Source organism: Portunus trituberculatus, chromosome 12 (assembly GCF_017591435.1).
Source record: "Portunus trituberculatus isolate SZX2019 chromosome 12, ASM1759143v1, whole genome shotgun sequence".
Lineage (NCBI taxonomy): Eukaryota > Metazoa > Arthropoda > Malacostraca > Decapoda > Portunidae > Portunus > Portunus trituberculatus.
The window spans coordinates 8,909,839-8,923,794 of record NC_059266.1 but is presented as its reverse complement, the minus strand read 5'-3'; the positions used below and the strand labels follow the sequence as shown (position 1 = coordinate 8,923,794).

The 13,956-nt window shown below is 45.6% G+C and overlaps 1 protein-coding gene across 1 annotated transcript in view; it reads right to left on the bottom strand.

The window, feature by feature from the left end:
- Positions 1 to 2,950: 2,950 nt before the first annotated feature.
- LOC123502852 (glycogen phosphorylase-like) overlaps positions 2,951 to 13,956 on the bottom strand; it is a 23,575-nt gene continuing 12,569 nt past the window's right edge. The window contains 7 exon segments of the mRNA XM_045252127.1: positions 2,951 to 4,209; positions 4,211 to 5,014; positions 5,236 to 5,489; positions 5,875 to 6,101; positions 6,501 to 6,612; positions 7,271 to 7,414; positions 8,426 to 8,710. Of these exon segments, the coding sequence (XP_045108062.1) occupies positions 3,720 to 4,209; positions 4,211 to 5,014; positions 5,236 to 5,489; positions 5,875 to 6,101; positions 6,501 to 6,612; positions 7,271 to 7,414; positions 8,426 to 8,710 (2,316 nt within the window). The 3' untranslated portion in view covers positions 2,951 to 3,719.

Here is a 13,956-nt window from a genome sequence, read left to right as displayed (position 1 = left end):
ATGTGACTGTGGTGCAAGTGAAGGGTTTAAATTGTTGCAGGTTATAGTTATATCATGCAGCAGTGTGTGGATGTCATCAATATGCATCAGGTATTTGTCTTTTGTTACTCTCTCAGCAAATGTAAATCTTTTTATGGTAATTTTTCTTCTTGTTGACAAGGAAAGCATCATAAAGTGTTCTATTTTTACTTCATTCAGGCTATTTTTTCTTTTTTCCTTCATTACTCTCAAGGAAAACGCAAAATGTTATGTAAATCTTTTCATGGTAACTTTTCTTCTTATTGTCGACTAGGAAAATATTATAGTGTCCTATTTTTACTTCATTCCGGATTTTTTTCTTTTTTTCCTTCATTACTCTCAAGGAAAACACAAAATGTTATATAAATCATTTCATGGTAACTTTTTCTTGTCATTGCTGACTAGGAAAACATTATAAACTGTTGTATTTTTACATTTTTTCCCTCTTGTTCTCTGGGAAAATGTAAAAATGTCATTAATCTCTCTCTTTTTATGTACGACAGGGAATGAGCCAAGAGCAACAAATATGATTAAAATAAATGCCCACTGAGGTGCCGGTCCCTAAACACGTCAGAGGAAAGGGCACTCCAAGGCGGGCACAGGAGTTACAATAAAAAAATTACCAAGTAGGAAAATTTTATCTCATGATTTTACTGGATTAAGGCATTTTCATTTTTTATTTGTTACTTTTATTTTCTTTCACTGCCCTCAAGACCTCACCACCCCATCCCCTCCCCCACCTCCATATCCCACCAGGCTAACCCCCCACACCCAAAAACTCTGCTCTCAAACCATACCCCACCCCCACTCCCACTCCAAAACCCCAGACACACCAGCCCCCACCACCACCACCCATCTCCACCCTAACCCCCTTACACTCCCACCCTAAAAACCTGCTCTCCTACCACCACCCCCATTCTAAAGCCCCCACTCCCTCCATCCACCCCCACCCCAAAATCTAGTACTCCCACCTCCCCTACTCCAAAACCCAATACACCACCCCCACCCACGACACTCCTTCCCCATCACTCCAAGACCACACACACCACTCCCACCAGCTTCCCACTCCAACACTCCCTCTCAAAACTCCATTACTTCCACTCCAGTCCTCCCTACACACTCCCACCAGAGCCTCCCATTACTCTTACTCCACACCCCTCCACCCACCCCAAAATGACATACTCCCACCCCCACTCGAAATAACCTCACTCACTCCCACCACTCCCCACCCTAAACCAACACTCCCACAACGCCCCCACCCCGTAAACCAACACTCCCACCCACTCCAAACCTCACCAACCCCCACGTACACCCACCATCCTAACTCCAAACCCCCTTCCACGGCCCTAACCCCTAATGAACACCTCCCACGTAACAGCCTCCCTTAGACCTCAAAACCCCACCCCCTGAGGCTCTAAGGGGCATGGGAGGGGGGAGAAAAGGCTATACTATGGGAGATACAAGCCACTCTCCCATGTGGACAGTAATGTGGTGGTGTCCCTCTCCCAGGCAACATCTCTCCCGTGTTCTATTTATCTCATTTACTCGTGTTCTGAGGAGAGCACGCGCGCCCACACACGTCTGTACGCCCATACTTGCCTGTCACGTGTTGTCCCTGCGTGGTGAGGGCGTGGGCAGGGCGTGGGTGGCGTGGTGAGACGTGCAATACAGTCACCAGCCTCTCCTTGTCCTCCTCGTCACCATAACAAAAATGGAGCGCTTCTTCTCCGTGTTCTTGTCCTTGTCAAGGGATAATGGGCTGTATTTGTTTTGTATTGTTTTTCTTGTTTGTATTTTCATATTGAATGTTTTGGGTTATGTGGAAAATGTTTGTTGTTTATTAGTTCTGTGTTATTTGTTCAGAGGAAAGAGAGCTATCTTTATTTTTTTTCAATACTTTTTATTTTATTGTTTATAAGAAGAAATATATATTGATAGTTTCTTTTCTCTCTCTCTCTCTCTCTCTCTCTCTCTCTCTCTCTCTCTCTCTCTCTCTCAATGAACACATAACTATTAAGGACATTTTATGTATGACCTGCTTACACTTCACCTCCTAGTTTCTCCTCTACCTACTACTACTACTACTACTGCTACTACTCATGGCGCCCGTGCCAGGTTCAGCCTTCAATACTATCATTGCCTACATTTCCAGACTCATTTCTAATGACACAAGCACCTCATTTTTTGCCCTCAATATTTGCAGGCCAGCGTAACCAGCCTAGCTCAGACAAAGACAGACAGACACAGCCAAACACACCCATACATCACACACACTCCCTACCTTACACACACACACACACACACACACACACTATTGATAAGTGTAATAAACTGAGCAGTGATGTCGTTGACGCGGTGTGTGTCAATCAGATGAAAGAGATATGACAGGAGTGGACAAGGAGACAAGACACAGAGCTTAGCTCGGGCCCTGTAATACACAAATAGGTAAATACACACACAGTCACACATACACACACTCCCCGTCTCATTATAATCTCATACACTCATACCCACCCACACCCCATACACACACTCATACACCCTCACAGCCACCCTGCACACTACTTTTTACCCTCCTGTCTCACACACACCGCGCAGTGTAGTGGTTAGCACGATCGACTCACACTCGAGAGGTCCGGGTTCGAATCCCGGAGGCGGCGAGGCAAATGGGCAAGCCTCTTAATGTGAAGCTCCTGTTCACCTTGCAGTAAATAGGTAGGGGATGTAATTCGAGGGGTTGTGGCCTCGCTGTCCCGGTGTGTGGAGTGTGTTGTGGTCTCTGTCCTACCCGAAGATCAGTCTATGAGTTCTGAGCTCGCTCCGTAATGGGGAAGACTGGCTGGGTGACCAGCAGACGACCGAGGTGAATTACACACACACACACACACACACACACACACAAGTCATTAGGGAGTAATAAGAATAGTCAGGGTAAATATATGTAACATCATTATTCTGCAATGCAGAAATAAAATATAAAAACATTTTCTCTTCTTCAACAATAATTAATGATCAAAAATTTACATTGCAAAGATCTCATAATTCCATAAATGACGTTCACTTTTCAACATAACAGAGTGTCCTAATTGAACTTTTGATGAATTTGCTAACCGTCCCTGCACGCTGACACAACCAGCCCGGCGCGGCAGCCATGCCGGCCGGCGGCGACGCTGAGACACTCACAGGATTGGCACGGAAACAAAGGGTGAGCCGGGTGTGGGCAGGGCAGGCGGCCACGCCCCATCAGTGACTAGCAGGTGGCGGCGGCCATTGCCCCGCCCCACCCCTCAGCCCAGCAAGCCACCACTGAGGAACTCTCTACAAGCGACACTGTTACATACAAATTGAAGAGCAGTGGAAGGACGCCTCACAGGAGACCTTTATTTATTGAAGTGTATCACCTTCCCACGGGACGAAAGCCAAGTGCCTAGTAGTATTGCCCTCTACAGTGATGATACAATGATACCTGATACAATTAGGTATAAGTAGCAGTAGTAGTAGTAGTAGTAGTACATCTGACCCTCCCTTCCCTCCCCTGTGTCATGTCAGTCACCAGAAAACACCACCTCATCGGTCAGTCACCACGTCCGGTTCCGTAAAAATGTCAACAATGCCGCCTATCTACATACAACCTTCCCTCCTGCTGCTCCTCCGCCTCCCCACACACCACCAGCCACACTCTCCCTCTGACCCACCACTCTCTACTTGCTGCTCTCCTCGGTCTCCCTTGGCTCGTGGGGCGCTGGCAGCTTCTCCCAGGAGGGCTCCACCCCCCAGATCTCCCGGCCGTACTCCGAGATGGTGCGGTCGCTGGAGAACTTGCCGGAGGAGGCAATGTTGAGCAGCGCCTTCTTGGCCCACTCATTGGGTTTCTGGTACAGCTTGGCCACCTCATCCTGGCACTTGATGTAGGATTCGTAGTCAGCGAAGAGGAAGAACCGGTCGTGGTACATGAGGATGTTGACCAGGTCCTTGAACTGGTCTGGGTTGTTCGGGGAGAAGAAGCCGCTGTCGATCTGGTCGATGCACTGCCGCAGCTCTGGCAGGTTGTTGTAGTAGTCGCGGGCGTTGTAGCCGCGGCGCTTCAGCTCCTCCACCTCCTCCACCGTCATGCCGAAGATGAAGATGTTGTCGCGGCCCATCTCCTCCATCATCTCAATGTTGGCACCATCCAGCGTGCCGATGGTCAGCGCCGTTCAGCATGAACTTCATGTTGCCTGTGCCAGACGCCTCCGTGCCGGCCGTGCTGATCTGCTCGGACAGGTCGGCAGCCGGGATGATCTGCTCGGCCAGGGTGACACGGTAGTTCTCCAGGTAGATGACCTTGAGGCGGTCGCCCACGATGGGGTCGTTGTTGACCACGCGGGCCACGGCGCAGATGAGGCGGATGATCTGCTTGGCGGTGTGGTAGCCAGGCGCCGCCTTGCCGCCGATCATGATGGTGCGTGGCACGAAGGTCCCGCTGGGGTTGGCCTTGATGCGGTTGTACAGCGTGATGATGTGCATGCAGTTGAGCAGCTGGCGCTTGTACTCGTGGATACGCTTCACCTGGATGTCAAACATGGAGGAGGGGTTCACCTTCACACCGTACTCCTGCTCCAGCTGCTTGGCCAGACGCATCTTGTTCTCCTGCTTAGCCACCTGGATGGTGCGGATGAACCCACTGTCATTCACCAGCGGCTTCAGCTTGGTCAGCTGGTCCAGGTGCACCACCCAGTCCTCGCCGATCTTCTCGGCCACAGCATCGGCCAGCGTGGGGTTGCACAGCAGCAGCCAGCGGCGCGGCGTGATGCCGTTGGTCTTGTTCTGGAAGCGCTCGGGGAACATGTCGTAGAAGTTCTTGAAGATGTCGCGCTTGATGATCTCGGAGTGGATGGCCGCCACACCGTTCACTGCGTGGGACCCAACGATGCACAGGTGGGCCATGTTGATGCGCTTCTCACCATGCTCCTCCACCAGCGACATGTTGCGGATGCGGTCCATGTCCCCAGGGTACCTGCCACACAACACCACCGTTAGCACCACCTCACTCACTAACAACACTCATGCAACACACCACTACACTCATGACTCAAGCCCTTACTACAAAATGTGAACCTCTAATAACTTGACTTTAACCACTATTATAACTATTACAACTACTAACTACTAACATTACTCACTATTACTACCAAAAAAATAAAACTTTCATCAGCACCAGCACCACCACAGCCTCACCTCTTGGCCACCTCCTGCAGATGGTGATGGTTGATCTCATAGATGATCTGGAGGTGCCTGGGCAGGATGTGCTCCAGCATGCTGACGGGCCAGCGCTCCAGGGCCTCGGGCAGCACCGTGTGGTTGGTGTAGGCGCAGGTCTTGACGCACACCTCCCAGGCACGTGCCCAGGTCAGCCCCTCGATGTCGACCAGGATGCGCATCAGTTCAGGGATGGCCAAGGACGGGTGGGTGTCGTTCAGCTGGATGGCAACCTGTGCAGGGAGTGTGGTGAGTGGTGAGCCAGTGGCGAGGACAACAGTATGGGTTATTCTCTATCTTCTTTCTTCTTTTCTGTTTCTGTTCCATTTATCATCCATCTTTCTTTCCCCATTCCCTTTCCTTCTTATTTCATCCCTTTCTTTATTTTCTATCTTTTTTCCACTTTGCATTCCCTCCTCCCTTTCCTTCTTCTTTCATCTCTTCCTTTATCTTCCCTCCTCCCTTTCCTTCTTTTATCCCTACCTCCCTTCTCTCTTCCTCTTCCCTCTTCCTTTTCCTTCTACTACCCTTTCCTTCACCTTCCCCCTTCCTCTTCCCTCCTCCCTTCCTTTATCTTGTATTTCCCCTCCCTTCTCTTACTTCCCCTTTTTTCCTCACCTTATCAGGGAAAGTGTCAAAGGAGGTGCGGATGGCATCCTTGGAACCAAACTTGGAGGCCTTGAAGCGTCGGATGATGTCCTGCAGAGTAGCGGCCACCATGAAGTACTCCTGCTTCAGGCGCAGCTCCTTGCCCTCAAAGAAGTTGTCGTTGGGGTACAGCACACGGGAAATGTTCTCAGCAAAGTTGCGGTCCAGCACGGCCTGGATGTAGTCGCCATCGTTGACTGTTGGGGTGTGATTGGTTGATAGAATAAAGTGACTGTTGAGGGTTGATTTGAGTGTTAGGGCTCTGGAACTCCCTATCTCCTTCTGTATTTCCAATTTCCTATGACTTGACTTCATTTAATCCCTTCAGTACTGGGAGGCATTTGTGTATAATTAGACCATTTTATTGACACGAGGAAGGGTCTATAGAGGTCAGAAGATTCAATATTTTAATCTCAATATAAGTTTCTGAAGCTGTATAAAATCACCCAAAAGGAAGCAGAATGTTGCTTTCATTGTTGGAACATGATTTAATGACACTGTTTAGGGAGTGACTGTTGAGTAACAAGTCATTAGATAAATATGACAATTGCAATTCTGAACAACAACAAAGAGAGAGAAAATGCCAAACTACTCACAGAACTTAAGATCGAAGTTGTTGGTGGACTTGGCAGACCACAGACGCATGGTGTTGACGACGTTGTTCTTGTAGCCGGGGATTGGGTTGTCGTAGGGCATGGCAAACACAATCTGCAGGGAACAACACATGTCAGGGTACAGTAGGATCACTTCAGAGGATACAAGAAAGCCAGGCAGGATTCAAAGGTACAGTGGGATGAGTTCAAAGGATACAGGAAGGCAAGACAGGATTCAAAGGCACAGTAGGATCACTTTAAAGGATACAGGAAAGCAAGACAAGGATTCAAAGGTACAGTAGGATCACTTCAAAGGATACAGGAAGGCAAGACAGGATTCAAAGGCACAGTAGGATCACTTCAAAGGATACAGGAAAGCAAGACAAGGATTCAAAGGTACAGTAGGATCACTTCAAAGGATACAGGAAAGCAAGACGAGGATTCAAAGGTACAGTAGGATCACTTCAAAGGATACAGGAAGTCAAGACAGGATTCAAAGGCACAGTAGGATCACTTTAAAGGATACAGAGCTAATTTTAATTGATACAGTAGGATGAGTTCAAAGGATACAGTAAGGGACGATAGGACTAACTGATACAATAGGATAACTTCAAAGGATACAGGGTCAATTGATACAGTAGGATAGGTTTAAAGGATACAGGAAAGCAAGATAGGATTAATAAGTACAATAGGATCACTTCAAAGGATCCAGCAAGACAAGATAGAATTCTCTCTAATATCTCTCTCTTTCTCTCACAGCACCAGCAGGTCACAGCGTCGCCTCACCTGAGTGTCACCCACTTCTTGCCCTGTGGTGTGTCCTCCACTCGGCCGTAGAAGTTGACAGGGATCATGTACTCAGGGCGGGCCTTCTCCCAGGGGTTGCCAAAGCGAAGCCAGTCGTCGGGCTCCTCCACCTGTTTGGGATGAGAGAGGTGTGTTAGAGTGTGGTTAGGAGTGGTAGGAGTGAGGTGTGTTAGAGTGTGTTAGGAGAGGTAGGAGTGAGGTGTGTTAGTTAGTGTTTGTTAGTGTTAGTATGTTAGAGTATGGTTAGGAGTGATGTGTGTTAGTTAGTGTGTGTTTGTTAGAGTGTGTTAGTTAGTGTGTGTTTGTTAGTGTGTTTGTTAGTGTGTGTTACAGTGTTGGAGTGTGTTAGTCAGAGTGTGGTTAGGAGTTTGGGAAGTGAGGTGTGTTAAGAGTGTGGTTAGGAGTGGTAGGAGTGAGATGTGTTAGGAGTGGTAGGATAACATTATTTTTGTACCTTCGATCCTTTTCCCTTCTTTATCTTTATCCTTGCCTTTATCTTCTATCTTATTTTCCATTTTTCCTTCTCCTTTCCCTTTTTCCATATCTTTCCTTATCTTCCATCTCCTTCCTTTCTGTTTTACTCCTCCCTTTCCTTCCTTCATGTCTTACTTTACCTTCCATCTTCATTTTTCCCTTCCTTCATACTTTCCTTTATTTTCCCTCTTCTTCTTCCCTCCTCCCTTCCCTTCTTTCATACCTTCCTTTATCTCCCATCTTCCTTTCCCTCTTCTTCTTTCTCTTCTTTATCTTACATCTTCCTTTAACCCCCCTTCCTCTTCCCTCCTCCCTTCCCTTCTTCTCTTCCTTTATGTTATATTTTCCTTCTCTTCTCTTACTTTTCCTTTTCTTCCCTCACCTAACCTAACCAAACACTCATTCACCCATCACCCATTACTCACCTACTCTCCATTCCTCATATTCTACGCAAAAAAAACACCAAATTTACACCATAACTTGAACCTGTACAGTAAAAACTAACAAACCTAACCTAACATTCATTCACCCATTACCCATAACTCACCTGCTCTCCATTTTTTCATATTCTAGGCAAAAAACACCATAACTTGAACTGCTACCCTTGGAAACCTAACCTAACCTAACCTACCATAACTTTCACTCACCTGCTCGCCATTCTTGATCTTCTGGGCGAAAATACCATACTCATAACGAATGCCATAACCATACGCTGCCATGCCCAGAGTAGCCATGGAGTCAAGGAAGCAGGCAGCCAGACGCCCCAGACCACCATTGCCAAGACCAGCATCCTCTTCAAGTGCCTCCAGCTCCTCAATGTCCAGGCCCAGCTGATAGAGAGCCTCGTCACAGGCAGACTGGATGCCCAAGTTGATCATGGTGTTGGTGAGGGAGCGGCCCATGTAGTACTCCAGCGACAGGTAGTACACACGCTGCGGGAAGAGGTAATGGGTGAGAAGGAGGAGGAGGTGGTGGTGGTGGTGGTGGTGGTGGGGGATGGGAATAAGAAAGAGGAAGAGGAATTCTGGGTGAGGAGGAGGTACACGTGCTGCAGATAGAGGTAATGGGTGAGAAGGAGGAGGTGGTGATGGTGGTGGTGGTGGTGATGGGGATAAGAAAGAGGAAGAGGAGTAAGGATTGGGTAAGGAGGAAATGGTGGTTGTGGTGATCATATGAAAGAAGAGAAAGAAGGAGGAGGAGGAGGAGGAGGAGGAGGAGGAGGAGGAGGAGGAGGAGGAGGAGGAGGAGGAGGAGGAGGAGGAGGAGGAGGAGGAGGAGGAGGAGGAGGAGGAGGAGGAGGATGAAGTAGTAGTGATGATTAAGAAGAAGAGGAAGTCACTGGAAGAGAAGTAATCAATAAGAAGTATGGATCAGGAAGAAGAGGAAGTTTTTAAAGAGGTGGAGAAGAGGAAAAAGGGATTACAGGGAGAAAGAAGAGGGTTAAGTGTGGTTTGAAAAGAGGAAGAGAGAGAAAGTGTGGGATTAACTAGAAGAGACAAGAAGAAAGAGGAAGGAGGAAGATTACAAGAACTGTGGGAGAGGAACTAAAAGATAGATAGAAGAAGGAAAAGAGAAGAGTAAGAATCATCATCACCATCATTATCATTATCATCACCCTTACTACCATCACTATCATCTTTTATGTACAGGGTTGCCACATGTCCAGATTTCCCAAGACAAGTTCAGAATTTACATGTTAAAATCTGTCCTGCTAAATTTTTCAGAACTCTTTAAATGTTTGGAATTTTAGCTTCTACCAATAACTGTTTAACCCATTCAGTACTGGAACACATTTTTATCATGAACTTTTGGTGTGAGTAGATGATTTTATTGACATTGGGAAGGGTTTATGGAGGTCAGAAGATTAATGGCCAGTCTTCATTATTTTAATCCCCACATGAGTTCCTGAAGCTGTATTAAATCACCAAATAGTCACCAGAATGAATATGAAAATGCGTCCTGGTACTGAAGGGGTTAAAAACATATCATATTTCTATAGATTTGAATGGAGGGAGAGAGGAAGAGAGGCAAGGGTTTACTGGGTGACAGCTGCTTTGGTCTGGTTTCACTTTAGACTTACACTTTACTTAATGGAAAATGAACAACAGGAGTGATGGAGGAGGAGGAGAAAGAAGAGGAAGAGGTGGAGCAGTGAGGAATGTTAACAGAAACACACCAGAACATTTTATTTGATTTATCTACTATTATTATATTTTGCTTTGATAAGGTGGTGAAGTTACAACAAAAACCTTCTCTCTCTCTCTCTCATGAATTTACAACACCATTTTCTTAACAGCATTACGTATATGCCCTGGCACCACCACCACCAAACCACCCACCCGCCCACAATCCCCCCATACACACACCACAATAATAATGTTGCTGTTGGTGGTATTACCATTGAACTCTATCACACACACACACACACACACACCACCTCCACCACCACACCAAGACATCCCTGGCCCCCCGACCCGACCATACCGACCGCCGACCCCCGCCAGTCCAGCCCTTCACCCTACAGCCATGGAAGTGATTTAGGGCGTTTTTCGAGTGTTCTGCAGGTGTTTCCGGGTGTTTTAAAGGTTCGCTGTGTTGGAGTAGGTGGAGGTGGTGGAGGTGGAGGAGTGTGGGAGGGACGGGAGGGGAGATGGAGGTGGTGAGAAAAGGTGCAAAAAAGACTACTTCGGCTCTACATCACGATTTTTTCTCGTTTACTATTTGAGTTTGCATTGTTTTTGTATTTTTTTTATTGATAGTAATGTAAATCAAGTTATGATCCGTCATAAGATCGTGTCTAGCTGTGTTTTCTGTTTCTCATTGAAATAACACTTTCGACATTCTATAATTTCAACTTTTTTTTTTCATTAGCACGCCTAAGATTGTTTTGTTGCTTGATACAAGACTTAAAAGATGTGAAAAACATGATCCAAGTAATGATATTCCATAAACTTTAGTCTAACTATTCGTATTTTCAAATTTAAAATTTTAACGGTAACAAAATAGAAAACGAAAATCTTTAAACGACAAGTAATCTGTGTTTTCTTTATTTGGCTGGAAAGCGAAAATTTTTCGTATCCAGAAAATGTAACATAACGTAGTTTGGCTGAGCTTTCCATCTCGACATTATGATGTGTTTGTGGCCCGTTAATTTGACATAAAGACTTTTCGTTGGACCGCGTTAAGTAAACAAACCACCCGGTAAGGATATTATATTTTGGTTATTAGTTAAATTATTTGTCTCTTCTAAAAGTGTAGTGTATACCAGTCTGGGAGCCTTTTTTCCTGTGGCGACTTTTAAAATGAATTACGTACGTAAATATTGGGCCACAGGCCACGTCAGCTGTGCCTTTCTCCCAGGTCAGTCCACTAATGTTTGCTGGCACTCCCCGTGTTTCCAGACCCAGAGAATGAAGCAAAGCCAGAATCAACCACCAAAGTAGATAAATAGCCATTACTGTGTTAAATAAGGCGATGGTTATGTATACCCCCTGTTCAGACCGCCCGGCGCCCACCATGACCTGGACCAGACCCCCACCCTTCCAACCCTATCCCTTCCTGTGTCCACTCCTTAACATTTCCATCAATTTGCAGTGCTTCCTGCTGTTGCCCATCACCAAAATTGATAAAAAGCCCATTACTGTCTTAAATAAGGAGGTGATTATGTATACCCCCGTTCAGACCGCCCTGCGCCCACCATGACCCGAGCCAAGACCCCGCGCCATCAACCTCCGTCCCTCCCCGTGTCAACTCATCAACATTCTCTGATAGGAGGAAGAAATGGGGAATGGAAGTATACGAGGGAGTTTAATAGTAGTACCACCAGCAGCAACAGCATTGTAATCGTTGTGTGTGTGTGTTTTATTACGCCTAAGGAGGAAGCCATCATCACTTCGAAGTGTCTCGCTAGAACTGAGCTGTGCCTTGAGGGAGCCTAATACAGTGAGTAACACTGGCGGCCGGCGGCTGTCACTGTCAGGCCGGTGGTGGTGTTCAGGCCCCGGTCACGGACAGACCGCCTCAACGTGTAGGGTGCACTTACCATTCACACTCTCTGCTGACCTTTACACTGTGGGTGATATTTCTGGTACACCTTTATACTGATCTTTTTTCTAATGTTAGAAGGGAAAGCTGGCCGAGGACAACATAAAGAGTGAAATGATAAAAAAGGCCCACTTAGTTGTTAGTCTCTTTAACACCGCAAGTACCGTTTTAACACCTGCAGGAGATAGAAAATGTGTGTGGTTCTCAGGTATGGTTCTCTTGTTAATAATACAAGCTGTGTGTGGTTCTCAGGTATGCTTCTCTTGTTAATATAGAAGTGTTGTCAATATGTTTCTACAATTAATTCCTTCAGTACCATGACGCGTTTCCATATTCATTCTGGTTATTATTTGGTGATTCTATACAGCTTCAGAAACTTATGTGGGAGATTAAAATAGCAAAGACTGGCTATTTATCTTCTGACCACTAAATACCTTTCCTAATGTCAATAAAATAGTCTAATCGTACACACACAAAAAAGGTAAAAATGCGTTGCAGTACTGAAGGGGTTCATATATAATCGTGTAAGGAGTCGATGGTTCCTCCCAGCCTTTCCTTCCTGGCATGACTGGGCGCTCGCCTCTCGTTTGTATCACTGTTCGCTTGTTTGTGCCCCTGTGACCTTGTTATTGCATTTTCTATTTGATTTACAACTTTTCCAATATTATATCAAGTGGAAGTGAAGATATCCGGAAATTTGATAGTTAATAAGACAACGCTAATCCTCATCACCATTACTTGTCACCACCACCACCACCACCACCATCACCATTAACACCACAGCTACTATCTCTGTCACTGTTAATATTGTGTGTCCTTGCCATCACCTTCTTATCACGTGTCACCAATCTACACACACACACACACACACACACACACACACACACACACACACACACTCACTCACTAATGCTTGTTTGCTTGTTATCAGTCATTGCTCCCTCTTCTAAACCATTCTACATCTCTTCCTTGTGTGTGTGTGTGTGTGTGTGTGTGTGTGTGTGTGTGTGTGTTCATTTGCATTTTAAAGGACCAGAGAATATTGTTTTTTTTATGAGTGAGATTGTATCTATCTATCTATCTATCTATCTATCTGCTTGTCTGTCTGTCTCTAAATCTATCTTTCTATCTACTTAAACGTCTATCAGTCAACTTATTTATCTGAGAGAGAGAGAGAGAGAGAGAGAGAGAGAGAGAGAGAGAGAGAGAGAGAGAGAGAGAGAGAGAGAGAGAGAGAGAGAGAGAGAGAGAGAGAGAGAGAGATGACACACTTTAAGTACATATACATAAAAAAAACACGAATAAATAAATAAATAATGCCAATAATATAGTTCTAGTAGTCTTAAAATTGATGCTAAGTGTGTGTGTGTGTGTGTGTGTGTGTGTGGCGCCGCTCAGCTGACCGACCCCCAAGGTTACTTCTAGTTGCCACAGGTTACAAAATGTTCTCTCTCTCTCTCTCTCTCTCTCTCTCTCTCTCTCTCTCTCTCTCTCTCTCTCTCCTATTTTAACTATTTTTCTTTATCTTTTTTTTTTCTTGTTAGTCTTCTATATTCTCTCTCTCTCTCTCTCTCTCTCTCTCTCTCTCTCTCTCTCCCTTTTTTTCTTATTTTCCTTTTTTATGTCTATTTTTCATTCTCTTTCATCGCATTTATATTCGGCTAACTCTCTCTCTCTCTCTCTCTCTCTCTCTCTCTCTCCGTTAGTTAAGCCAATAAAGCAAGCAACAACTGACTTCAGCAGGGCACAATCTTCTCTTTCTTTGTATCTTTCTTGCTTTACAAAATCTTTCATCTATTTATCTCTCTCTCTCTCTCTCTCTCTCTCTCTCTCTCTCTCTCTCTCTCTCTCTCTCTCTCTCAGGAAATAGAGATAGTGAAGGATAAAAAATAACTGCGACATTAATTCTCGTTTTACGCCCATAACTAACCACTACACTGCCTGACAATCGCAAAAATATATTCTTTCACTGCCTGACAATCGTAAAAACATATTCTCTTTCACTGCCTGACAATCGCAAAAACATTCTCCTTCACTGCCTGACAATCGCAAAAATATATTCTTTCACTGCCTGACAATCGTAAAAACATATTCTCTTTCACTGCCTGACAATCGTAAAAAACACTCCTTCACT